This window comes from Cotesia glomerata, linkage group LG3 (genome assembly GCF_020080835.1).
Source record: "Cotesia glomerata isolate CgM1 linkage group LG3, MPM_Cglom_v2.3, whole genome shotgun sequence".
Taxonomy (NCBI): domain Eukaryota; kingdom Metazoa; phylum Arthropoda; class Insecta; order Hymenoptera; family Braconidae; genus Cotesia; species Cotesia glomerata.
The window spans coordinates 28,409,733-28,436,763 of record NC_058160.1 but is presented as its reverse complement, the minus strand read 5'-3'; the positions used below and the strand labels follow the sequence as shown (position 1 = coordinate 28,436,763).

The window sequence follows — 27,031 nt, the reverse complement described above, 5'->3', positions numbered from 1 at the left end:
AATTTTTTTTTATTAAAAAATAATTTTTTAAAAATTAAAACAAAAATTTTCACATGTAGAAAATTTTAAAAATTATCCGTGGAGTTTTTTAAAAATAGTTTTTTAGTTCTAATTTTTAATTAATAAAAAAAATCTAAAATTTTCGAGTGTCGGCTAACTTAATTTTCATTTATGATTAACTTTATAATTTTTTTTATTGTAATTAATTTGTTAAAAAAATTTTTAAAATTGACAGCTGACGGCTAACTTCAGTAATATGATTACTTACATAGTTCTCCACCAGGTGGCGGTAAAACTAAAACTACTGCGCAAGTCCGTCTAAAAAAAATTGACGAAGAAAAAGACAACGAGGACACACGACCAACGGGGCTTGGCTGCAGTTTCCACATAAGTTTTTATTTTAATTTCCACAAAGTATTTACCTGAAAGAGAATCTTTTTATTTAAATTGTAATTAGTTCATTAAAATGTGTTTTATTGTTTGAAGTAATAAGTTGGTTATAGCTAGAAAAAATGACACAATTTTTACCACCAAATTTATTAGCACTATTTGCTCCGCGTGATCCAATACCATATTTACCACCAGTTAGCAAACTTCCGCATGAAAAAAAGAATGGAGGATACCTCGGCGTCGGATCTTTTCTCAAATACTTTGAGGTGAGTTTATAGCTCGTCATTTGTTATTGTGACTCATTGTTTGTTTGCTAACCTTAACTACTCCATTTTACACTCACGCGCAATTATACCTTATTAAGGTTAATTAGAAAATGGCAGGATGATATAAAATTTTTTTAAACATTTTGTTTGTTTACAGGACCCGAAAGATACACCACCACCGCTTAGAGTTGAGACACGGGAAGAACGTCTAGAACGTCGGAGACGTGAACGTGCTGAACAAGTTGCTTATAAACTTGAGCAAGAAATAGCGGTCTGGGATCCAGCAGCTATTCCTAATGTTACTGCTGATCCTTTTAAAACTTTATTTGTTGCGCGAATTGTATGAATTATTTTTTCTATTAATTATTATTAATTTAATTTCTTTATTTATTAGAGTAACTAATTGATTTTTATTTCAGAACTATGATACCTCTGAATCAAAACTTAGAAGAGAATTTGAAGTTTACGGGCCAGTTAAGAAGGTATGAATTATACTTAATATTTTACTGGTAAAGTACTCCAAAAAACAATAATAATAATCCATACAATATTATTAAGGGAATGCAAAATTTTTTGGCTAGTGTATTTATATGATAAAATGGGTTTTTATGGTTAAATTTGGTATCGTTGGGAAAGACTTGATTAAGTCTTAATTAAGAAGAGACCTTGTATCTTGTGAACTATTGACATTTTTAAAGATATAAGCTCATCCCGGTGTTATACTCATCGAGACCTTTCATTTGAGTACCCACATCAATTTTTCATATATTTTATATATATATATATATATGGAAAATATATCAAAATGCATGTGTGTACTCAAATGAAAGCTCTTGATAAGTGTAACATCGGGATGAGTTTATATCTTTAAAAATGTCAATATTTAAGAAAGTACGGTGCAATTTAACAAATATCTTGTGAAATATTGATATTTTTAAAGATATAAGCTCACTCCGACATTACACTGATCGAGACCTTTCATTTGAGTACCCACATCAATTTTTCATATATTTTATATATTACACATATGTATATATGAAAAATATATCAAAATGCATGTGGGTACTCAAATGGAAGCTCTTGATGAGTGTAACATCAAGATAAACTTACATCTTTAAAAATATCAATATTTAGGAAAATACAGTACAATTTTACAAATATCTTGTGAACTATTGACATTTTTAAAGATATAAGCTCATTTCGATGTTAAACTCATCAAGACCTTTCATTTAAGTACCCTCATCAATTTTTCATATATTTTATATATTTATATATATTATATACATGAATATATGAAAAATATATCAAAATGCATGTGGGTACTCAAATGAAAGCTTTTGATGAGTGTAACATCGGAATGAGCTTATGTCTTTAAAAACATCAATATTTAAGAAAGTACGGTGCAATTTAACAAATATATTGTGAAATATTGATATTTTTAACGATATAAGCTCACTCCGACATTACACTGATCGAGACCTTTCATTTGAGTACCCACATCAATTTTTCATATATTTATATATATTACATATATGTATATATGAAAAATATATCAAAATGCATGTGGGTACTCAAATGAAAGCTCTCGATGAGTGTAACATCGGAATGAGCTTATATCTTTAAAAACGTCAATAGTTAATAAAGTACAGTACAATTTAACAAAATTCATTATTTAATAAAGCAAAATTTTATTTATTTATAGTTAAAATAATCCTTGCAAACTTTTTGGAGTATAAACTTTCAATATTTTATTACAAATTAAATCAACTAATTAACTCTTTAAATTATTTATTTAGATTGTTGTTATCCACAACACAGTCAATGGAAAACCAAGAGGGTACGCATTCATTGAGTATGAACACGAAAGGGACATGCACTGTAAGTAAACAATCTAAATGAATAATGAGTTCCAAATAAATAAATTGGATAATGTTTAATAGATCCTAATTGGAACTCGGTCTTAGCGTCACTGAGCTAGATAACGAGGATGGGCGGGTTTATTATTTTAAAAAATATAACTGAAGTGAAAATCGGGGGATTGCGCGATAAATAAGTCTAATGCAGGCATTAAACATCTATCTGAAAACCATTTCTTGAATAGTAAATTGACGAATTTAAAAAAAAAAACTACAAAGACATTATTGGCTGTTTTTGATTAATACAGAGTTTTTATCTTGTTCTTGGTACAGCGTGGCGGCCGCTGCCGGCAACTAGTGCCGTTCACTATTCCATGCAAAATCCCTGAACCTGCCTGATAAATTATAGGTTTGTATGTGTGGTAAGATCCAACATACAACGACGTTGCTAGAGTCTATTTAATAATCACCCTGGTTTATCATGAGATCTATTTTTTTTATCTTGCGGTTTGAATGAGACTAGACAATACGGACTTATTTTTATTTATCTATTTTTTTTTTATACTTTTTGACGCATTACGCGGTTTACAAAAAATATTTTAGCATTCTATTTTGAAATTGATTGGGTTTCGTGACAAATCAAGAGGTTCAGGGAATCCGGCTATGGAAACTTTTATTACTTAACTATTTTTGGTAATTATTTACAAGTGGGGTAAACCTTATTTTGGGTCATAAGTAGATGAAAAATTAACATTTTCAATTTTTTTTTTATTCTGCTTATTTTTACGGTGTATTTATGATTAAAAATGTCGTGAAAGAAAAAAATAAAGATTTCGATAGCTTTTTTTGCCTTTAAAAGTTAGAAAAAATTTTTGCTCTCATATTTTTAGATAAAATTTCTGTTCTATCTTTTTTTTATATTTTTGATATATATTTTTTTAAAAAGTAAATAAAAAAACGAACAATTTAAAAAAAAAAGTTGAATACACGGAAAGAATAAGATGACACTGGATATCATCCCAGATTATACTCAGTGATGTCTGTTGTAAAAAAAAATTTCAGATAGTAAATTTAAAAAAAATCCAGATTATACTGCGTGATATCTAGATTATATTCTTTGTAATCTGGATTATACTAGCTACTATCTGAATTTTTTTTTTCACTCAGTATAATCTAGGATGATATCCAGTGTCATCTTGTTTTTTTCGTGTATCACAATTTAAAAAAAAAATTATAAATTTTTTTGAAAATTTGTTAAAATTGTGATAATCAATTTTTTTCTTTTTTTAAATTGTTCATTTTTTTATGTACTTTTCAAAAAAAAAAAAAAAAAAAAATATATCAATAGAATCAAATAGAAATTTCGTTCAAAAAAATGAAAATTAAAATAGTTGACCCCACTTGTAAATATTTACCCTATTTTTTTTTTATGGAAGTTTGTTATTGATTATCGTTTTAAATTCACGGAAATTTTTATTTTTTTAATTATTTTAAATTATCCGCAGAGTTAAAAAATATAAAAAAAATTTTTAAATACTATTAGACTCCATTAAATACTTACACGATGAAAACGACACAATCTATTGACTAATAAAATTCTTCCATTAATTCACTCGATACTCAAACAATAGGTGAGTAGAATAATCGATTATTAAAAAAAAAAATCGCTCATATTAACCCAGATTAACGTTCACTCGCTTTACTTATTTACAAAGTAATTATATTATCTAGTAATAAATTAATCGAGCTCATTAAAAAAAATTACTAAACAGTACAAGTCCTTTTACATCAATTTCGATTTAGAATACTAATTTATCGCAATTTAATAAAATAAAATCGGTTTGACGAATATAATTTTCTAAAATTAACAAAGTGTGAGTGTTTTGAATGAATCAATGAGCAAATGATTAATTTTTAGAATCATTATTTATTTATTTAAAATTAATAACTATTCTTTAAATATTATTTATCACAACATAGTTAAAGTATCGACTTAAATTTAGAAATTGATTTAATATATTAAATAAATAGAATTAAAATCATTAAAACAATACAATATGCGCACGGTGGTTTAGTAAGTCGTAAGTAAACAAGTATAATTAAATGTAAATAAAGTATGAGTAAAAAAAAAGCGCACCAGGTAATAAATCTATAAATACTATGAACTATCTATGATGTATGGAGATTGAACATATGAAGAAGTCTTTGGGGCAACTTACCAATGAAATAGTACGCGATGGTCTACTCTATCCTCTGATCGCGAGTTACTTACAAGTTGTTGCATTTCATGATTAAAAAGTTCCTCTAAGCATAAGCTTTGTGTTAACTTCCGTACGTAAGTAGTCGCGGTAGGTATATTTTGTATCTCTGATATAATTATTCTCACAAAATAATTCAATATACCTGCACTTATTTCTCAGCCTTTGATTACTGATTACTTATTAAAAAAAAAAAAAAAAAATTATTTAATAATTATTAATCAAACAAAAAATCTTCAGAGGATTTAATGTTTAATTAAAAAAATTATTAATTAAAATAAATATAACGATAAATAATATGTAACTGATAGCTGAGTGTTTGTGTAAAATGATTTTTAATAAAAAGTGCAGTCATTGGGTAAGATGACAGCCAACCAGCGTAATACCGTGTCGTAATAAATAAATAAATAAATATTATCTGTTAGGTTTCTTCATTTAATGGTAATTTTTCAAAAGGTGTACATTTACAGTGTCATCAATACACACCGCGGTAATTTTTTTTTTTATTATTTATAATTAATACGCCCAGTGTAGTAAGTCATTGGCGCGAACAATAAAGAACGTGAACCTCGTTCCTCTGATGTTATATTATATTAATATTGTTGTTTTTAAAATTCTAAATAAATATATAAATTTATAAATTATGATGATTTATATAAATTTATAAATTTATGATTAGGTGGTACTTGCTGTAAGCAAATTTATTTATTTGTTAATTGAATAATTTTAGCTGCGTATAAACATGCGGATGGTAAGAAAATAGATGGCCGCAGAGTGTTGGTGGATGTTGAACGTGCAAGAACGGTTAAAGGATGGCTACCACGTAGACTTGGTGGTGGTCTTGGTGGTACACGTAGAGGAGGTCCTGATGTCAATATCAAGCACTCTGGTAGGGAGGATAACGAAAGGGAACGTGAGCGATACCGATTGGAACGAGAACGAGAAGCATCTGGTCGTGGACTTGACCGTGATCGGTAATTTATTTATTCATCTATATTATTAAGAGAATAAGAAAAATTTTGTCATAAGTATTAAGGCTGCATTCGAAAATGCTCTATCTGTAGATATATAATTAAGAAATGAACTTTAATCTTGTGAACTATTGACATTTTTAAAGATATAAGCTCATCCCGATGTTACACTCATCAAGACCTTTCATTTAAGTACACACATCAATTTTTCATATATTTATATATATTACATATATGTATATATGAAAAATATATCAAAAATGCATATGGGTACTCAAATGAAAATTCTTGATGAGTGTAAGATCAGGATAAGCTTATATCTTTAAAAACGTCAATAGTTAAGAAATTACATTAAATCTTGTGATCCAATGATATTTATAAAAATATAAGCTCACCCTTGCATTACACTCATTGAGACCTTTGATTTGAGTACCGATATCAATTTTTCATATATTTTATATACTTATATATATTACATATATGTATGTATGAAAAATATATCAAAAATGCATGTGGGTACTCAAATGAAAGCTCTTGATGAGTATAATATCAGGATGAGCTTATGTCTCTAAAAACGTCAATAGTTAAGAAATGACATTGGATTTTGTCATCTAATGATATTTTTAAAGACATAAGCTCACCCTGATATTACACTTATTGAGACCTTTCATTTGAGTATCCACATCAATTTTTCATATATTTTATATATTTATATATATTACATATATGTATACATGAAAAATATATCAAAAATGCATGTGGGTACTCAAATGAAAGCTCTTGATGAGTATAATGAGCTTATGTCTCTAAAAACGTCAATAGTTAAGAAATGACATTGGATTTTGTCATCTAATGATATTTTTAAAGACATAAGCTCACCCTGATATTACACTTATTGAGACCTTTCATTTGAGTATCCACATCAATTTTTCATATATTTTATATATTTATATATATTACATATATGTATACATGAAAAATATATCAAAAATGCATGTGGGTACTCAAATGAAAGCTCTTGATAAGTGCACAGTAAAAAAATTTTCGTCAAATTTAACATAAATTTTTGTGTTACTGACTGTTTTTACACAAACTAATGTTAATTCTATATTCTAGTGTGTTAAATCAACACATGAGAATGTAAAATTCTACACACTAGAGTGTAATATTCTACACAAAAATTTTTACACTTTACACAATGAAGAAAAATTTTTTACTGTGTGTAACATCAGGATGAGCTTATATCTTTAAAAACGTCAATATTTAAAAAGGTACAGTACAATTTAACAAAAGTCATTATTTAATAAAGCAAAATTTTATTTATTTATATTTCACAAGTTACGGCAGTAAATAGTGACTGCAGTTGCTAGTTTATATTAATTAAAAGTGTTAAATTTAATTTGTTATATTTTATTTGTTTCAGTGATCGTGACCGTATGGACAGAGAGCGTAGAAGATCGCGTGAACGTAAACGAAGATCGCGTAGTAGATCTCGCGAGCGTAAACGTAGACGTAGTCGCGACCGCGGTGCCGAGCCAGAGGTCGAGGAAATACAGAGAGAAGAGCGGACTCGCGATCGACGTGAGCGTGATAGAGATCGTTCGGACCGTGACAGAGACCGCAAACGCAGACGATCGCGAAGCAACGATCGCAGCGATCGCGATCGTGATCGTGAACGTAAGAGAGAAAAGCGTGATCGCGAACGCCGGGATCGTAAGGACCGCGAACGCGTTCCTGACGAAGACACTAAAGAAATTCGTGTCAAAGAAGAACCTATTGACGGTAAATATTTTTTTAAATACTTTTTCATTATAATTATTATTATAGTAATTAATTAATTAATTTTTTATTCATTTAATTACAGATTATCCGGAGTATAATAATACTTACTCATCTACGACACCTTACTTTGCTCAAGTAAAGTATGAAGACGACAATGAAGTTGAAGAGAAGTATAGAATTCCAGAAAATCGTAGTGATCAACCTCCGTATAATTATGATTCTGTACCAGAATATCATTAATTTATAGCTAATAATTAATTAATTAGTTATAACATTTCTGTAAAATTAATCTTGTTCTTTTTGTTCACCTTTTTTTATTTTTTTTTTTTTTCTAATTTAAATCCTAATTTTTCTCATATCCTCGCCATAGAAATTACAGAGAGTGACCAATAATCAATTTTCGTTATTACTGACTATGTGTATACAACGATAAGTTAACTAAGGTAATTCAAATGTTTTCAATGAAGCTACATTTACTTTTTTAATATTAGTATACTAATTAATAAATTAACAAGACGCTAATTAAAAGAAAAAAAAAAATTTTCTTTTATTGTTTGAAAAAAAGGTAAAAATTTTTAATTCCTTTAATCTGTATATAAACAAGTTAATAATTTTGAAGAAATTCCATAATAACTATAATGATAATGACGATAAATTAATTAAATAAAAAGTGATCTGTGTGTATATTCATATATACAGAAATCAGTATATTTATACACAAATATAATAAACAGTGCATAAAATAATATTTATTTTGAATCGAAAATGATGTTTTTTTTAAATAATTCAGTAATATTTTTCAATAGATTCAGTGATGATAAATTTATATTTGGAAATACAAGTCAATTAAAAGTGAGTGCTGATAAACAAATAAAATACATCCTCAAAATATTTATATAAATTTTTATCTGATTTAAAAATTTCTTGTATTTATACAAGATTGTTTAGTTTATTAACATTTAATGAACAAAAATAACAGTTCAAATCACAATTATAATATTTTATTTAATAAATAATTTAATCAATTAAATCATTTACCACAGATTAGTTACTAAATTGTTCTATTTATTTTTACCGTATTCCTGTAAATAATATTACTAAAATACTGAAAATTTTATAAATATATAACAAGGCTAGATAAGTATGATGAATGTTGAACAAAATTTGAAATTTTTTACTATGAAGAATATTATTTAGCTTTTTTGATAATTTTTTCTTGTCAATACTTTTAAATATTTTAGTTGATAATTTTCATTTAATATTTAGACAAGTTTTTAATAAATCAATATCTGTCAATCATTAGTTTAAAATTTCATCTAAAAAATGCAATTAAATTAAAAACATTTTTTTAATTAAAGTTTGTAAATTTTGCAGTAACTTTTATGAAAATTAATTCTAAAAATTTTTAGAATTTTTTTATTGAAGAAAAAAAATTTGACATGTAGAAAATATGAAAAATTCCAAATGTAATTTTTAAAAAATATTTTTTTACTAATAATTTTTATTGATTAAAAAAAAATAAAAATTTGTCGAATGTCTGCTAATTTTTATTTAGTATCATATAATTTTTTTTAACTATGTTATCATTGTTGACAAGTATCATAAATTATAATAATAAATTAAAAGTAAAGATGGTAATTCGGTTGATCAAATATCATAAAAATTAATTTAGCAGATATTAAATTTTAATAATTTTTTTAACAAATAAATTATGGCAAAAAAAATTGACATGTAGAAATTTAAATAAATTAAATATGCATTTTTTTTAAAATAATTTTTTGGAACAAATTTTTAAAGAAAATAAAAAAATTTTCAAGTGACAGCTAAATTTAAATGATACTGAGTTTAACAGACGTCTAACAATTTAATTATAAAGAAAAAAATTTCACATGTAGAAATTTAAAAAAATTATGTGAATTTTTAAAAATATTCTTTTTATAATATTTTCAATTTTTAAAACTCAATCTCATAAATTTAGTGTATGAAAATTAATTTAGCAGATATTTGAAAATTAAAAAATTTTTTTTTGACAAATAAATTATGACAAAAAAAATTATAAAAAAAAATTGACATGTAGAAATTAAAAAAAATAAAAAATGTAATTTTTTAAAAATAATTTTTCGGAACAAATTTAATTTTTAAAAAATAATAAAGTGACAGCTAACTTTAATGTCATAAAATGTAATTTTTTAAATATAATTTGTTTGTTAAAAAAAGTTAAAAAATGATCAAGTGACTGGTAACTTTAATGTAATTGAAACCTCATCTGCAGCAGCTAGCAGAACAACTAAAAGAAGATAATCCAGTTATTGTATCACCAGGAATGATAATTGAGGTATCAGGTATCAGAAATTAGGAATAGAGCTAGGTCCTAGAAGCTAGTAAATAACAAAAATATATAAATTATAGATGGCACGAGGTTCGACCGGCGAGTGTCGCGTGTTGCCACATCAGCATCGTGGCCCAAGCTTTAGTTTGGAGAATGCATATGTATAGATTGCGCTCGTGTTCACCTTTTGTACTACGTGGTGTTGGTGGTGACGGTAAACGATACAACGAGTGCGTACGAGTGAATAGGAAACGAACTAAGCTATAGAGTGCAGTATACTTACCTTCACCGCTCGCCTCTCGGGATACCCTCTAGCCACTGAGGAACGGACAAAATCATCCAGTTCTATACAAGAGTGTGGAGTGTGTTGCTTTATTTCAACATGCCAAATTATTCTTGAACAGCTAGTATCCACGTATTCCTTAATTAAAATTTTTATTAATAATATTCTTCTATTATTATTATTATAATTAGTGTTATTATTATCATTATTATTTTGATAATCATATCATCTATTTTTACCTCAACTGTGTACTGTATTAACATTTTAATTCATCCTTCAATTATTTTTTAATAATAATTCATAACATATATATCAATCACCATGAGTAGCAACAGCACTACTAGCAACGATACCAAACACGGCATCGTTAAATTGGTAATTATTTATCTATTTAACTTGTTATTATTATTACCGCATGTTATGTTTTTCATTTTTAATTACTAGTCATTAATTTAGAACTTTTTTTAAAAATATTCACTCATTTTATTCATCATTTTCACCAGCTGGATCACATCTTTCCGGACATATGGTTTTATTTATCACTTTTTTTTAACATTTATTTCTTCTTTATTTATTTATCCATTTATTTTTTAAACAAAATTCAATATTTTAATTACACTTGTCTTAAATTTCCACTAAAATATATTTTTAAAAAAATTTCTAGGTCATGTTTGTCAAAAAAATTTTTGGAGTAAAAAAAAAAATATAACCACACAATTTGACAAGATATTTAAAATATTTGTGTTAAAAAATGGATTTTGTAATCAAAATAAAATTTTTATGATATAAAGTCATACTTTCGACTGCCACGTGCTCAATTGAGTGATTGTATGTACATACACTCATATATATATATAGATATATAGATATGTATGTAGATATCTTGGAGTGCGTTGAACGTGTGATTTAATAAATAAATGCTGAGTAAATTAAATAAATACTCAGCTTATTTTTTTAACAAAGTGTCAACAATCTGCTTATTTATTTATTCAGGTTGTTTCCGGAGACACGATTACGATACGAGGACAACCCCGCGGAGGCCCACCACCGGAGAGGACTATCGCTCTTTCTAACATCACTGCTCCGAAATTGGGACGTCGAGGAGTCAACAAGTAAATTTTTTTTTTTTAATTTAGATAAATGTCAAAAATATATTAATTAAAATTTTTTAATTACAGTGGAGAAGATATCAGAGATGAGCCATGGGCTTGGGAAGCTAGAGAATTTTTACGTAAAAAATTAATCGCTCAGGAAGTTGTTTTTGCTGAAGAAAAATCTGTCAGCGCAACTAAAGTTTACGGATCCGTTTGGTTAGGAAAAGGTTACTATTATTTATTTATTTATTTATTTATTTATCAACATACGCTTATCGGTAATATATTTCAATAGAAAATATTTAAAATTAAATAACACTAACAAGTGACTTCCGCGACTTGTGAACTAAAAATAAATAAAATTTTGATTTATTAGATAATTAATTTTGTTAAATTGCATTGTAATTGCTTAACTATTGACATTTATAAAGATATAAGCTCATCTCGATGTTACATTCATCAAGAGCTTTCATTCGAGTACCCACATGTATTTTTGATATATTTGTCATATATACATATATGTAATATATATAAATATATAAAATATATGAAAAATTGATGTGGGTACTTAAATAAAAGGTCTTGATGAGTGTAATATCGGAGTGAGCTTATATCTTTAAAAATGTCAATAATTTACAAGATACAAGATCATTTCTTAATTACTGACATTTTTAAAGATATAAGCTCATCTCGATGTTACATTCATCAAGAGCTTTCATTTGAGTACCCACATGCATTTTTATATATTTTTCATATGTACATATATATAATATATATATATAAATATATGAAAAATTGATGTGGGTACTCAAATGAAAGGTCTTGATGAGTGTAATGTCGGGATGAGCTTATATCTTAAAAAATGTCAATAGTTCACAAGATACAAGGTCATTTCTTAATTACTGACATTTTTAAAGATATAAGCTCATCCCGATGTTACACTCATCAAGAGCTTTCATTTGAGTACCCACATGGTATTTTTTATATATAATATAGTATTTGTGAAATATATAAATATATAAAATATATGAAAAATTGATGTGGGTACTCAAATGAAAGGTCTTGATGAGTGTAACATCGGGATGAGCTTATATCTTTAAAAATGTCAATAGTTTACAAGATACAAGGTCATTTCTTAATTATGTGTCTAGAAATAGAGCATTTTCGATTGCAGCTTAAATACTTATCATAATAAATTGACTATCGGTGGAAATGATATAAAATCTTCAAAAGGCACAAATTCAAATCAAGACCTTTGCAATGACACTAAATTTCACTAAAAATATCGATTTTATCATCTGACTATCCTGAACACAAAATTTTTCTTATTCTCTTAATATAGATTAATTAAAAAAATTAATTAGAATTTAATTAAAGAATAAAGAAAATAAATAATTTTTAAATAAAAAATGAAATTTTAATAAAATTTATTTTATTAATTAATCTAGATAAGAACACCGGAGAGAACGTTGCTGAGTTGCTAGTTTCTGAAGGGTTAGCAACAGTAAAGCGTGATAATGTCCGTAATCCAAGCCCGCCTCAATTGCGCCTGCAAGAGTTGGAAGACGCAGCTCGTTCTGCTGGAAAAGGAAAGTGGTCTGGAAGCCCGCTCTCTGAGCACATCCGTGACGTAAAATGGACCATTGAAACTCCGCGTACACTCGTGGATAAATACAATGGCAAGCCAGTCAAAGCAATAGTCGAGCACGTACGCGACGGATCAACAGTAAAAGTGTTCCTATTGCCCGACTTCTACCACATAACTCTAATGCTCTCAGGAATCCGGTGCCCCCAGATAAAAACAGAGGGAGAAGAGCCATTCGCCCGACAAGCCCAGTACTTTGTCGAGACACGTATCCTTCAGCGAGACGTAGAAGTGATCCTCGAGGCGACCAACAACAACAACTTCGTCGGTACAATTTTACACCCAGCTGGTAACATCGCCGAGCATTTGCTCCGCGAAGGATTCGCCAAGTGCGTTGACTGGACCATGAACTTCACCAAGTCCGGAGTTGACAAGCTCTACATGGCCGAGAAAGCCGCCAAGGAGCGCAAGCTTCACCTGTGGCAGAACTGGCAACCATCAGCTCCCCAGAAGGAGTACAACGCCGTGGTTGTAGAAATCACCAGCGCGGATTCAATGATCGTAAGGACCCAAAATGGCGAGACTAAAAAAATATTCTTAAGCAGCATTCGTCCGCCTCAGAGAGAAAAAAAAGCCGGGGAGGACAAAAACGCTCCAAGGTCAAAGGACTTTAGACCTCTGTACGATATTCCGTTTATGTATGACGCTCGTGAATTTTTAAGAAAGAAATTAATTCGCAAACAAGTCAAAGTTATTGAAGATTACACGCAGCCGGCTAAAGATCAGTACCCGGAAAAAATCTGCTGCACTGTTATGGTCGGAAAAGTCAACATCGCGGAAGCTATGGTGTCCAAGGGATTCGCTACTGTTGTTAGATACAAGCAGAACGATGATCAACGCCCGCTTCATTATAATGAACTCCTGGCCGCTGAGAGCAAGGCTGAAAAATCACAGAATGGTTTGCATGCTAAGAAAGACACTGCTCCGCAGAGAATAATAGATTTATCGAACGACGCTGCTAAAGCCAAGTGTCACTTGTCTGCGTTGAAAAGAACACGTGGCACTAAAGCCGTCGTTGAGTTTGTAACAAGTGGCTCGCGTTTGAAGCTTTTCTTGCCTAAGGAGCACTGCTTGATAACCTTCTTGCTCGCTGGAGTTAAAGCGCCACGCAGATCACGTCCAAAGCCAGGCGGTGGAACTATTGAAGGTGAAAAGTACGCCGAGGAAGCTTTTAATTTCATGAAGGAGCAGTGCTTCCAAAAGGATATTGAAATCCAGGTTGATAATATGGAGTCTAAAGGCAGTGGGTTCATTGGTTGGCTCTTTGTTGATGGGGTTAATATGTCCGTTGCTCTGGTTGAAGAAGGACTCGCTGAAGTGTCCAGTTTCAGTGAGCATGGGGAGTATATCAAGTCGCTGAAGGCTGCTGAAGAACGAGCCAAAGCCAAGAAACTTAATATCTGGGACCGGCCTGATGCAGAGCCGGAGGAAGAGGAGGTTAAGGAGGAGAAAGAAGTTGTTGAACGCAAGGTTGAGACTCGTGAAGTTGTCGTTTCGGAGGTTACTGAGGATCTTCACTTCTTTGCTCAGTATGTCGATCAGAAGAACCAAGTTGAGGGGCTGTTGACGAGACTACGTCAAGAGTTGGAGGAAAATCCTCCTCTTCCGGGGGCGTTCAGTCCTAAACGGGGAGAACTAGTTGCTGCTAAGTTTTCTGGGGATGGAGAGTGGTACCGCGCTAAGGTTGAAAAGGTTGCTGGTACTAATATTAGCGTACTCTATGTTGATTATGGAAACCGTGAGGTTGTTAATGTTACACAAGTCGCGCCGCTGCCTGCTGAATTTTCCGGGGAAAAACCCTACGCTCATGAATTCGTTGCGGCTTATGTTGCTCTTCCTAAAGATGTTAGTATTTCTTTTTTTTTTTTTTTTTTTTTTTTTGAGATTATTTGATGAATTATAGGGTAATTATTTACAAGTGGAGTCCATAAATTTTGAATCATTCATTTATTTTATTTTTGGAGAAAAATTAAAAATTTTTTTGATCTGAAGGTCTTGAAGATTAGAAATAATATATTCATTATTGAAATTAATGATTTTATTTATTGAATTAGGTAAAAGACCCAGTTATTGACACTTGCAGTTTTATTTTAATTAAATAAAACGAATTGACTTTAACAAATTAATATATATCATTTTTGAATTATAAATTTTAAGATAATTGGTTTTTTGAGGACATTTTATTTTTTTTAATTAGAAAAAATTGCAAGTGTCAATCAATTAGGCCAGTGTCAATAACTGGGTCTTTTACCCTATATTTTTTTTTAAATATATAAAAAAATTAATTTAAAAAAAAAAAAAGTTGATTATTACAATTTTAAAAAAAATTTATAAATTGTGATATTTAATTTTTTTTTTAATTGTTCATTTTTTTATGTACTTTTCAAAAAAATATATATCAAAAACATCAAAAAAAGATAAAATATAAATTTTATCCAAAAACATGAGAGCCAAAATTCTTTCGAACTTTTGAAGGCAAAAAAAGCTATCAGAAATTTTTTTTTTCTTTTACGACATTTTTTATCATAAATGCGCCGTAAAAACAAACCCTGATTAGAAAAAGAGATTTGAAAAGATTCGAAACGGCTCAAAGCAATTAAAAAAAATTCAACTTGACAAATATATAGATATACATTTTGCATAGGTTGAATCGTTTTAAATCTTTTTTTTTTTTTAATAAGGGAGCAAAATAAAAAAAAATAAAAAAATGTTAATTTTTCACCTAGATACACTGATAAAAAAATTAGCTTGACTCAAGAGCCAAAATCTTGAACCAAGAATACCATTTTAAAGAAAATGATTTTCTTGAGTCAAGACAATGAATTCTTGAGACAAGAAAAATTTACTTAAAGCAAAAATAATTTCTTGACTCAAGAAAATCATTTTCTCCAAAATGGTATTTTTAGTTCAAAATTTTGACTCTTGAGTCAAGTTAATTTTTTTATCGGTGTATGGCCAAAAATAGAGTGGAGTCTACTTGTAAATAATTACCAATTGTAGTTTATTTTATTTTAATAAAAATTGTCTGATTTTAGGTTGATGATCAAAAAGCTGCTATCACAGCATTCCAAGAAGATATTGAAAATAAAACATTGTTATTGTCGGTGGTTTACAAATCATCTTCAGGAGTATTAGCAGCAACTTTAGTTGATCCTGTAACTAGTGAAGATATTGTTAAAGCTCTTGTTAAAGATGGATATCTACTTGTCAACAGAGAAAAAAGAGTTTATGTTAAGCCTGTTAGTATTTTTCATTTAATTTAAATTACATGTTTAATCAAGGATTTATTTATTTATGAGCTAATTTTATTAATTGTTTTAGGAATACTTGGATGCACAAGCAGAAGCCAAGAAAGCTCATCTCAACATCTGGCAGTATGGTGACATCACGACTGATGATAATGAAAACGCGTGGAAGTAATTAAAGTTCCGTGTGTGTTTGAAAGTTTATCATACGGAATTAAACAATAATAATAATACGGATGATAATTAAGATAATAAAATAAAAAAAAACGGTTATGCATAATGGGCGAAGGATAAATGAAGAGATTGGTTGTAAAAGAAGCATAATATTGGGGATTAAAAAAGACGACATAATAATCACATTAATAATTAACTTTATATATATTTTAATAAGGAGTAAATGGCAATTATTGGTACGCGTATTCTGCCGATTGTGATTTAACATAATTGCACAGCCGAATGATAACAAGATAAAATTTATAAATGATGATATAGAAGAAGAAAAAAGTAAAATATGAATTATAAATTGTACATAATTAATAATCATGGTAACAAGAAGAAATTGTTGACGCATATGACCCCCCCAACGTCCCTCCTATTTTTTCAATTTACCTCCCTAAATAAGACTGTTTCATTGTTTAATAACTATTGACTACTATAATAATGCATTCCGCGTGTTTTTTTAAATAAAAATCTTTTTTTTTTTTAATTTATTTGATTTCTTTTTTGAAATTAAAAAATTTTTTTTTTTAATTAAAATTTTTTTTTTAAATAAAAAATTTTTTTTAAGTTAAAAATTTTTTTAAAAATTATTTATAATGAAATTTTAGTTGGTAAAAATTTATTTTGTGTACTGGAGAATTGACACTCATCCGGGGGTTATTTGCATCCAGATTTTTATTTTATTGTGCATCAACTTTAATAAGAAAAAATCTATTTTTTATTAAATTTGTTTGTTTTAAATAAACGCGCTGGATAAAGTTTTAACGTAATTGTAAAAAAATATATATTAAATATGTGCTCAAAGTGACACTGATTCATTCATTAAAAAACAAATGTACAATAGATATTAATAACTAAACAATTTAAATTGTTAATTAATTAATTTTTAAAGATCTTTTATCTTTTGATCATCTTTGTTACGTTACTGCATCACAATAACAAACCATAATGCATTAATTATTATTTAAAATCGTGTTCATTCAACTTAAAATAGTGATAGATAAAGTGGCAAGTGGGGTTTATAAATAAATAAATAAATAAATGAAAATATAAATATAAGAAAATAATAAAAATTGGGGATCACTAAAATGAAATAGTGATAATTGTGAAAAAAATTTTTTTATTATTTACAAATTTAATAAATTCTTATCAATGTTTATAGCTTAAGAAATTCTTGAAACATTTATGTAATCATGATATTCAAGTAAAAGTAGTTAATAATTTCATAGTTATAATTTTCTTATTTTTCAAACTAGTTTTAATATTTTTTTTTTTAATAATAAATCTGTGTGTTAAAAAAAAATCTGCCAGGATTTAAATTTTACTATACCCATGTTAAAACAAAAATCACAAAACTGTTGAAAAAAATAAATATTAAACAATTTATATTATTTATTTATTCACCCTAATTATTTCTTAACAATTTAGTAGAATTTAATAAAGAATTTTTTTAAATTCTTTAAAAAAAAAATAAGACAATTATTTATTAGATAATTAAATATTCCTTTGTTTATTAATCCTATATTCAAAATACAATTATTTTTTATAATTAACAAATTCAATCAAATTAATTTAATGGAATGGGATTTTTTATATTAATTGTAAACAAATAATTATATAAAAAGTATAAAAAGGAATATAAGTAACACAAATATAAAAAAAAACCTGCTATGAGTTGTGAATAGCTTTTGGTAACTAATTTAATAAGTAATAAAGTCATTAATTAATATTAAATATTTTCTAAGACAAAGATTATTGGATGGATGAAGATAGTTATTAATAATTAATAAAAAAAAGTCATTTAATATTAATATAAACTATTTGAAAGATAACGTGAAATCGATCTATTGAAATGAATTAATGGCAGTTTAATTCACCGCTCATTTAAAAAGCAATGAACAATTATTTAAAACTTATCCTATATAAGTACTTGTTTGTACTTATAAACTGTTATTATTTATCTATGAAAATAAATGTAAGACAATTTATTTATGTCAATTCAACGACAGTGCGAGTTTTGTTTAAATTTACTGATCAGGAGACGAAATTTCATGATTTAATATTGTGTCATCCCATGAGCAAGTTAATAATTCATCTTTACGCCAAGCGAGACCACGAACGAAATCTTTGTGACGGAAGTCTTGGTAAATTAAGCTCAAGTGTTGGGTTGGGTCCAGCACTTTTACAGTCGTATCATCACAGCAGCCAGCAAGCCAATTATTTCTAGAAAAAAAAAATAAATTTAAAAATAAGAAAAAATTTTTTTTTTAAGAAATTATTGCATTTATACTTTTCAGGATGATATCTGAGTCTGTGGACTTGTCGAGGAAATACAGCTATCTCACAGATGACATTATTTGGTGAACGAATGTCAATTAAAGAGACGCTGCCACTTTGTGAGCCTATTGCTACATTATTTTCGTTTGTTTTGTCCCAAGCTAGTGATGTCAAGCCGTTTCCTTCTTTTTTATGTAAACCTGACAAGATTAAAAATTGAAGATTAAATTAGCAAAAAAAAATTTTTTATAAAATTATCATGGCCTTATTATTCAACATTAGCCTATTAATAAATATGAAAATTACATGATGAAGGTTTGGGCTGTCTTAAATCCCAGAGAATAGCTTCGCAATCTAGTGAAGTTGATCCACATATCCAGTCATTCTTCGGCATTACATCAACGCAAGTTATTGTACTGGTATGAGCATTTAAATATGTATACTCGGCATATAAATCAGATATTTGCCACACTTTCATACTGTAAAATAATTACATTAGTTAGCAGTAACTTGACCATTTTAAAAATTTTTTTTAACATACAAAACTTGGTAGAAAAAATTATTTTTAAAAAAATGGGATTCATAATTTTTTTTAATTTTTAAGTGTCAATTTTTTTTTTCTAATTTTTTTTGCCACAATTTATTTGTTAAAAAAATTGGTAAATTTATTAAATATCTGCTAAATTAATTTTTGAATTTATGATTTCTTAAAATTTCTGTCTATTTTTTTTGCCATAATTTGTTTATTAAAAAAATTGTTAAAGTTACTCAAGCGTCACAAAAAGAAATGTTGACTTTCTGGTAGATTTTACTCAACAAGAAGTGAAAAAATTAATAATCGTCAATTTAAATCCAACAAAACATTAACAAAAAAAAATGTGTGCCTCTTAGATTATTAAATATCTGCTAAATTAATTTTTGAATTTATAATTTCTTAAAATTTCTAAGTGTCATTGTTTTTTTGAATTATTTTTGCCATAATTTATTTATTAAAAAAATGATTTAAGTTATTAAATATCTGCTGAATTAATTTTTGAATTTATAATTTCTTAAAATTTCTAAGTATCAATTTTTTTGCCATAATTTATTTGTCAAAAAAATTGTTAGTTATTAAATATCTGCTAAATTAATTTTTTAATTTATAATTTCTCAAAATTGCTAAGTTTTAATTTTTTTTGCCATAATTTATTTATGGCAAAAATTTTGACAAATAGTCAAAAAAAAATATTAAAGTTATAAAATATCTGTTAAATTAATTTTTGAATTTATAATTTCTTAAAATTTCTAAGTTTTAAATTTTTTTCTAATTTTTTTTGCCATAATTTACTTGTCAAAAAAATGATTAAAGTTATTAAATATCTACTAAATAAATTTTTATTGTAAAATAAAACTAATATAATCATTTAATATATCTAAAAAAGAAATAAATAAATTACCAGCAGTCCATTGAACTAGTAACAAAATGAGTTTTGTTATCAAAGACAGCCAACGAAGTAATACTGTCATCATGCTGACACACATAGCCAGTGCACTGAATCCCCGGAGTCAAAGTCTCAGAAGCCTTAATAACCTCAAGTACCTGGACGACTCCGCTGTCTTCGGCGACGAGAAATTTTTTATCATCTAAAAAAGCAGCGTCACAAATAGTACTCTCAGTCCTCGTGACCGCGTAGGCATTTTTTCTGTCCAAGCTCGTGGCTCCGTTGAAATACCACACAGTTCCGGACCAGTAGCGATCTGTCAAGCTGCTCGCTCCCACGATAGTTTTGTCGTCTGTCAAAAATAACAAACAATTCCTAAGTATCAACATTTAATTTATCATTTAACATTAATAAAAAAATATAACCTCTTACCATTGACTGCTACAAACTGTAAATGTTTACCCAGAACAGGTGGCCTATCAGCGGCTGTCATGTTTCTATATATGTCCGCATTTGTATTCGGATGAGGGTAATAGTCCGTGGTACTCATTGTTGCAGAGTATCAATAACTTTAAATAATTATTTATTGTTTACACCAGTATCACTTAGCAACTGTAACAAGAAGACAAGAACACCAGCACCAGGATCTTTAAACTACAAACACGTGCTTTGTTCTCTACTTATACCTAAAGATTAATTCTCATTGGTCAGCTGTTGTGGTTAGTTATTAACTTCGACCAATTGGAGCTCTTCTTTGCTAGAAAAATTTAACTCACCAGATAATTTTTAACCAATTGGATTTGTCAGCTGGGATTTCAAAATTAACCGTTGAAATTTTTTCTTATCTGGCCTGCAGTTTTAATTTGAGGCACATATTGACAGCGTCAGGTAATAATTATTATAATATAAAACTAAAGTTAGCAAACATCTGACGGAAATTAATTTAGCAGACATTTTTTAATTTTTAAAATTTTTTTAACAAATAAATTATAACAAAAAACATGACGTAAAAATGTTCAAAAATTAAAAATACAATTTTTTTTTAATATTTTTTTTTAACAAATTTGTTAAAAAAAATAAAAAATTGCTTCAATGTCATAAACATCTGTTATTTTTTTTTATTTTTACAATAAATGAATTACTCAAAAAAAAATTTTTTTTTAATTATAATAAAATTTTAAAAGTGGAATTTTTTAGAAAATTTTAATTACAATTTATTTGTTTACAAAAAATCATCAGATGTCAGCTAACTTCAGTACCAATTATAATTTTTAATAAAATCTAAAAACTAGTTCAAAGTTTAATTTAATTTTTTAAGAATACTGAAAAAAATTTGGAGACATTTTTTCCTGGTGATTGAAGAGTAATATTGACATAACAGGTGAATACTTTTAGTGATTAGATGTAAAAATAATAATAAAGTTAGCCGACATTTTTTATTTTTTTATTTTGCTTAATTTATTAAATTATAACTAAAGAATATTTTTAAAAAATTGCACTTATAGTTTTTGAAGTTTTTAACAAATGAAAAAATTTTTTTTTAATAAAAAAAATCATAAAAATTTTTAGATGTCGGCTAAGTTTATTTTCATGTAAAATTAAGGTATTTTTTGTTGGTTAATTTTACAAGAATTGGAAAAATTAGTGGGAATAAAAGTAATTGAAATGATTTGCGTAGTAATGGCGACAGTGACGTAACTAGTATGTACACATAAAACGTTAGTGTGTTAATTTCCTTGATGACGCATGCGTACTTAGGATTACATACATTTTTGTGTTGAAGGCTGAGCGAAATCAGAGAATTAGTTTTAACGGAATCGTTGGAAAATAATAAGTGCGAGTCTATTATCAACTTAAATATTTTATTTATCACAGGCTCATTTTTTGACATTTGTTATTGTTACAGTAATATAATAATAATAAAAAATAATTACAACTGTATGTAATATAAAACGTAAAATAATTCAGTGTCAATAAAACCAGCAGACACAAAAAATACATATTTTACAAATATTCACCCGGTATATCTATACATTTTTATTATACATATAGGTATTTAGTATATATATGTAAAAAAAAAAATTTATATGTATATATTTATGTCTGTGTATTGAGTACATATATAAGAATGTATGTACATATATTATAGGCATAGGTATATAGATATAGATAAATATTGTAAGACATTGAAGATCGTACTGTTGGTGATTCACGAGAAACTAACTAATAATTTTTTTTTTTTCAAAGATTCTGAAGAAAATGACCAAGCCGGAGCAAGTTTTAACTATCGAACCTCAGGGCGAGTTAAGATTCCGTGGTGGGTGTTTTATTTGTCAATTATTTTTATTGTTTTAGTTATTAGAAGTATATTACGGCATGTATTGTCGATAAGATGATGGTCATGATGTGAAAAAAAAATGTGTCATGGCGATTTATTAGAGTTTTCTTATTCTAGTAAATTTTATTCTATTCTAATATATATTTTAATAAATAATTTTATAATTATCGACCCAAGTTAAATTATTAATTATAGTAATAATTTTTTTTTAATTTATTCAAGTGACTAAATTTTTTTATAAAATCGAAGGTTACATTTTTTTTAACCGGTAATTTATCACAATACATGACTCTGCATTTTAACAATAATAATTATTGGTATTGAGGGTTTTATTTACCTGAGTAATTAGTGAGAAATATTTATGGCTGATGATATTAAACTGACAGGTTTTAGTGATCAGTTGTCTATTTATAATACGATAATTTTGTTAGACAAATTTATTGGAATTTGTTCAATGAAAAATATAGATTTTGCTAGCATTTTAATTGAACATTTATATTTAGAATTTACAAAGCTATTGATATTAAATGTTCTAGATATTATCTAGGTTTTAAGTTAATTATTAATACGGTTTAAGTAGCGAGATTTAATTTACCTTGTATGAGCTTAAATATATATTTTGTTTTGTAATAAAATTTATTTATTGATAGATATATATTTTTATAAACATAGCTTTGTTTGCAAATAAATTTAATTAAAAATAGTAAATTCTGGCGTATTTCCAAATAATTTTGTTAAGATTTAGAATTTTTGAAAGTATGTAATTTAATTATAATTTTATTTATTTACTTTTTTTTTTATAGGCCCATTTACAGGTTCACCAGTCACATCATACATAAAGTTAATTAATCCAACAACTCAAAAAGTATATTTTAAAATAAAGACTACTGCTCCAAAGAGATACTGCGTAAGACCAAACAGCGGAGCACTCAAAGCTAAAGAAGTTACTGAAATAGCAGGTTTGTTATTTATTTAATTTATTTATGTAAATTACTAATAGTGACTATGCGACTGCCGAGATTTACGAATTATGAATAAGAAAATTCTGGCTTAATGATTTTTTTATAATCACACTCTAATAGTTTGGGGACTTTTAAAATAATAGTGCTATCACAGGATAATTTACAAATAATTTAATGGACAAATGTGACCGAGCAAATTTATAGAACCGAAAAACTATTAAAAACTCCTCCAAAAACTTGACAAAAATTGACTACCAAAAGGCACTAATTCTTATCAAGACCTTTCTGATGATATCAAATTAAACTATCAAAATTTCTTTAAAAATAATAATATGCTCGTCACAAAATTGTCCTTTCTCTCTCAATTATTTAAATCATAAATAACTATCGCTAAAAAATATCAAGCCCAATTTACGATAAATATATACCCGTTACTATATTTTTCTTAGTCTCTTAATTATATAAATTAATTTTTGACATATAATCACATTAAAGTGTACAAAACAAAATAAATAAATAAACAAATTTTGTTTATCGCTAAATTCGAATCTATTTATAACTACTTCGAAAACTTATCATAATAAATAAACTATTACAGAGAAGCATATGAAACATTGAAAAGGCACAACTTAAGGTCAAGACCTTTCCAATGATACTAAATTTAACCATAAAAACCCTTTTTATCATATTAATACACTGGCCACAAAATTTTGCTTATTCTTTTAATAATATAGATTATTATTATTGTTTTTAGAGCATTTTACCTATCAAATATTAATTATAATTTATACCTTCTTAAGAGCTTTCATTTGAGTACCCACATGCATTTTTATATATTTTTCATATATATATATATATATATATATATATATATATATATATATATATATATATATATATATATATATATATATATATATATATATATATATGAAAAATTGATGTGAGTACTTAAATGAAAAGTCTTGATGAGTATAACATCGGAATGAGCTTATATCTTTAAAAATGTCAATAGTTCACGAGTTACAAGGTCATTTCTTACTTATTGACATTTTTAAAGATATAAGCTCATCTCGATGTTACACTAATCGAGACCTTTCATTTGAGTACCCACATACATTTTTAATATATTTTTCATATATTCATATATATATAATATATATAAATATATGGAAAATTGATGTGGGTACTCAAATGAAAGGTATTGATGAGTGTAACATCGGAATGAGCTTATATCTTTAAAAATGTCAATAGTTCACGAGTTACATGGTCATTTCTTAATTATTGATATTTTTAAAGATATAAGCTCATCTCGATGTTACACTAATCGAGACCTTTCATTTGAGTACCCACATACATTTTTGATATATTTTTCATATCTACGTATTTATAATATATACATAAATATATGAAAAATTGATGTGGGTACTCAAATAAAAGGTCTTAATGAGTGTAACATCGGAATGAGCTTATATCTTTGAAAATGTCAATATTTCACGAGTTACAAGGTCATTTCTTGTATCTAGAGATAGAGCATTTTCGAATGCAGCCTAAATACTTATAATTATAAATTGACTATTGGTGAGAATGATATGAAACCATAAAAAGGCATAACTCTAGGTCAAGACCTTTCAACGATCCCAAATTTAACCATAAAAACCCTTTTTCTCTCAATAATATAGATTATTTATAAGTTGATGTAATTTCAATTTTTAAGACACATATTTTATGAGAGTTTTAAATAAAAACTATATAAAGAAAAAAAAAATAGCAAACTTAATAATCTTTATTTTTCTTTTAGTTTGTTTACAACCATATGAGTTTGATCCAAATGAAAAAAACAAACACAAGTTCATGGTACAAACAGTTATAGCACAAGAAGGTGACAATGACGACTGTGTCCACGATGTGGTAAATATTTATTCATATATTTATCGATTATAATGATCGTAAGCTTGCTTGTATTTGATTTTTTCTAACACATTTTCAGTGGAAAGACATTAATGAAGATTTGGTTATGGAATACAAATTAAAGTGCGTGTTTGAGAACCCAGTTAGCAGTAACACATCCGGAAAAGTGTCCGCTGCTCCAACTCAGTCTAAAAACGAGCCCAGTACAGTTAATGGAAAAAATAAAGCCACTGGTGATGGAGCTAAATCGACTGACAAAGTAAATTAATTATTATAATATTTATTATTAGCCACACTCTTAATCGATAATTAAATGAAGTAAAGAGCGTTAAATGTTATATTATTTTTATATAATAATTATATTATTAAATAACGTTTGTTTTCCAGCAACTTATCGAGTACGAAGAAAAGTTAATGAAAGCCGCTGCAGAAGTTAATCATTTGAGGGTAGAAGAAAGTAATTTGAGGCAGGAATGTCTTCAACTCAAGGTAATTTATTTTAATTATTTAATTAATTTATTGAGTGACTAAAAATGAACTTATGTTGTATTTATTGTTGATAAAAAAATAGGAAGAACTATTGAGATACCGAAATATGGAAAAAGGTGGAAACATTACGTCAGGACGAATGACATCTGGGTCTTTAGAACGTAGTAATCCACAACTATTGAATATGACACCTACTCTAGCAATTGCAGCGGTTGTTGTCTTGATAATTGGTTATTTCTTCGGAAAATTAATCTGAGCAGTTCTCTTGCCCAACGTGTATACATCCTCAGCGCACCCGTTTATCCCAAATATATTTTATTTAGCCTTCTCTCTTTTTATTTTTACTATCACAACTTCATTATAATTCGCTATTTATTTAATTTTCTCTTAAAAAAAAAATATGTTACTAAAATTAGTAGCACAACGATCCACTTAAAAAGTAATTATCATCCAGCAGATTAATTTTTTTTTCTTAGATTTAAAATTATAAATTTATTTTTATTACCAGACTTTAATTTTTTATTCTGATTTAATTTCTATTATCATTATTTATTTTAACATTGTTTGATTAATAAAAGTAGTAAGAAGAGAAGGAAACTTATTGATCGAATTTGTTTTTTTTTTGTATTCACAATAGAAATAAAAAATCGCTTAGGATCAAAGTTTTAAACAAAATATTAAAAGTAATTAAATAAAAGTATATTTAAAGTGAGAGGAAAGATATTAAATTGATAAATTGCGCTTGACAGAATAAGTATATTAAGAATAATAAAATGATAAAAAAATAAATGTCGCCAATTTAATAAGAAAAATATGTTGATTATTGTTGATCATTCGACGTGATCTGTTTCTATTATTATTAATAATTAGTTGATTATATTTGTGTAATCGAACGATGAGTAAGTGTTGATATTTGAGGCTCTGAGAAATCTAGCCCGATTAATGATTATTTTTTTTATCAATTTATTAATTAATTAATTAATAAACAGTGTATATAAAGTGTTGATCAGCTGAACATCACAGAGACAGATAACCAAAATATATCATTTTTGACATAGTTATTTGTGTTTGATGATTAATAGCTTTGGTTAATTTAATTAAGCAAAAACCAATAAATAAATATTTAAATTCAACAACTATTCTATTAATTTGATATCGACGAAATTTATTATTATTAATAAACCAACAACTTTACTTACTACGCAATTATCTGATCTGCAAATGACCGTATTGTAATTATTATTATTATTATTCTTTATTTTTTTTTTTTTTCTAATAAAATCATACATGTCATT

General features: G+C 27.1%; 4 protein-coding genes across 6 annotated transcripts; 3 read left to right on the top strand and 1 right to left on the bottom strand.

Annotated features, from left to right (window-relative positions):
- Positions 1–331: 331 nt before the first annotated feature.
- LOC123261959 (U1 small nuclear ribonucleoprotein 70 kDa) lies at positions 332–8,041 on the top strand. Its single transcript, XM_044723889.1, has 7 exons — positions 332–656; positions 814–996; positions 1,076–1,138; positions 2,453–2,534; positions 5,501–5,744; positions 7,165–7,523; positions 7,606–8,041. Exons 1-7 carry the CDS (start codon positions 513–515, stop codon positions 7,761–7,763), a joined length of 1,233 nt encoding a protein of 410 aa, XP_044579824.1. The 5' UTR covers positions 332–512; the 3' UTR covers positions 7,764–8,041.
- Positions 8,042–9,935: 1,894 nt separating this feature from the next.
- Positions 9,936–16,453, top strand: LOC123261956 (staphylococcal nuclease domain-containing protein 1). Its single transcript, XM_044723873.1, has 6 exons — positions 9,936–10,510; positions 11,129–11,247; positions 11,314–11,456; positions 12,678–14,719; positions 15,910–16,113; positions 16,196–16,453. The coding sequence occupies exons 1-6, from the start codon at positions 10,457–10,459 to the stop codon at positions 16,292–16,294; spliced, it is 2,661 nt and encodes an 886-aa protein (XP_044579808.1). The 5' UTR covers positions 9,936–10,456; the 3' UTR covers positions 16,295–16,453.
- A 1,905-nt stretch (positions 16,454–18,358) lies between these two features.
- On the bottom strand, positions 18,359–20,758 carry LOC123260695 (methylosome protein 50-like). The gene is made up of 5 exons (XM_044721956.1): positions 20,469–20,758; positions 20,052–20,388; positions 18,922–19,094; positions 18,629–18,815; positions 18,359–18,561 (listed from the first exon to the last, which is right to left on the bottom strand). The coding sequence occupies exons 1-5, from the start codon at positions 20,584–20,586 to the stop codon at positions 18,366–18,368; spliced, it is 1,011 nt and encodes a 336-aa protein (XP_044577891.1). The 5' UTR covers positions 20,587–20,758; the 3' UTR covers positions 18,359–18,365.
- Positions 20,759–21,379: 621 nt separating this feature from the next.
- On the top strand, positions 21,380–26,842 carry LOC123260696 (vesicle-associated membrane protein-associated protein B/C). Of its 3 annotated transcripts, none has more exons than XM_044721959.1 (7): positions 21,380–21,417; positions 22,284–22,353; positions 23,178–23,333; positions 25,138–25,247; positions 25,327–25,506; positions 25,635–25,736; positions 25,819–26,842. In XM_044721959.1, the coding sequence occupies exons 2-7, from the start codon at positions 22,296–22,298 to the stop codon at positions 25,990–25,992; spliced, it is 780 nt and encodes a 259-aa protein (XP_044577894.1). In that variant the 5' UTR covers positions 21,380–21,417; positions 22,284–22,295; the 3' UTR covers positions 25,993–26,842. The 3 variants fall into 3 exon arrangements, with proteins under 3 accessions (XP_044577894.1, XP_044577892.1, XP_044577893.1); XM_044721957.1 differs by lacking the exon at positions 21,380–21,417 and adding an exon at positions 21,785–22,057; XM_044721958.1 differs by lacking the exon at positions 21,380–21,417 and adding an exon at positions 21,785–22,088.
- The last annotated feature ends 189 nt before the right edge of the window (positions 26,843–27,031 follow it).

Bases quoted from the DNA above. Each gene is read 5' to 3' on its own strand.
- LOC123260695 (XM_044721956.1), bottom strand. From the start codon at position 20,586: ATGAGTACCACGGACTATTACCCTCATCCGAATACAAATGCGGACATA. The intron at 20,389-20,468 runs GTAAGAGGTTAT...TATTTTTGACAG, and splicing joins ACAGTTTGTAGCAGTCAATG to ACGACAAAACTATCGTGGGA. The intron at 18,816-18,921 runs GTAATTTTCATA...TAATCTTGTCAG, and splicing joins ACAGCCCAAACCTTCATCAT to GTTTACATAAAAAAGAAGGA.
- LOC123261956 (XM_044723873.1), top strand. From the start codon at position 10,457: ATGAGTAGCAACAGCACTACTAGCAACGATACCAAACACGGCATCGTT. The intron at 11,248-11,313 runs GTAAATTTTTTT...TTTTAATTACAG, and splicing joins GGACGTCGAGGAGTCAACAA to TGGAGAAGATATCAGAGATG. The intron at 16,114-16,195 runs GTTAGTATTTTT...TAATTGTTTTAG, and splicing joins AAAGAGTTTATGTTAAGCCT to GAATACTTGGATGCACAAGC.
- LOC123260696 (XM_044721959.1), top strand. From the start codon at position 22,296: ATGACCAAGCCGGAGCAAGTTTTAACTATCGAACCTCAGGGCGAGTTA. The intron at 23,334-25,137 runs GTTTGTTATTTA...TTTTTCTTTTAG, and splicing joins AGAAGTTACTGAAATAGCAG to TTTGTTTACAACCATATGAG. The intron at 25,737-25,818 runs GTAATTTATTTT...ATAAAAAAATAG, and splicing joins AGGAATGTCTTCAACTCAAG to GAAGAACTATTGAGATACCG.
- LOC123261959 (XM_044723889.1), top strand. From the start codon at position 513: ATGACACAATTTTTACCACCAAATTTATTAGCACTATTTGCTCCGCGT. The intron at 2,535-5,500 runs GTAAGTAAACAA...GAATAATTTTAG, and splicing joins ACACGAAAGGGACATGCACT to CTGCGTATAAACATGCGGAT. The intron at 5,745-7,164 runs GTAATTTATTTA...TATTTGTTTCAG, and splicing joins CGTGGACTTGACCGTGATCG to TGATCGTGACCGTATGGACA.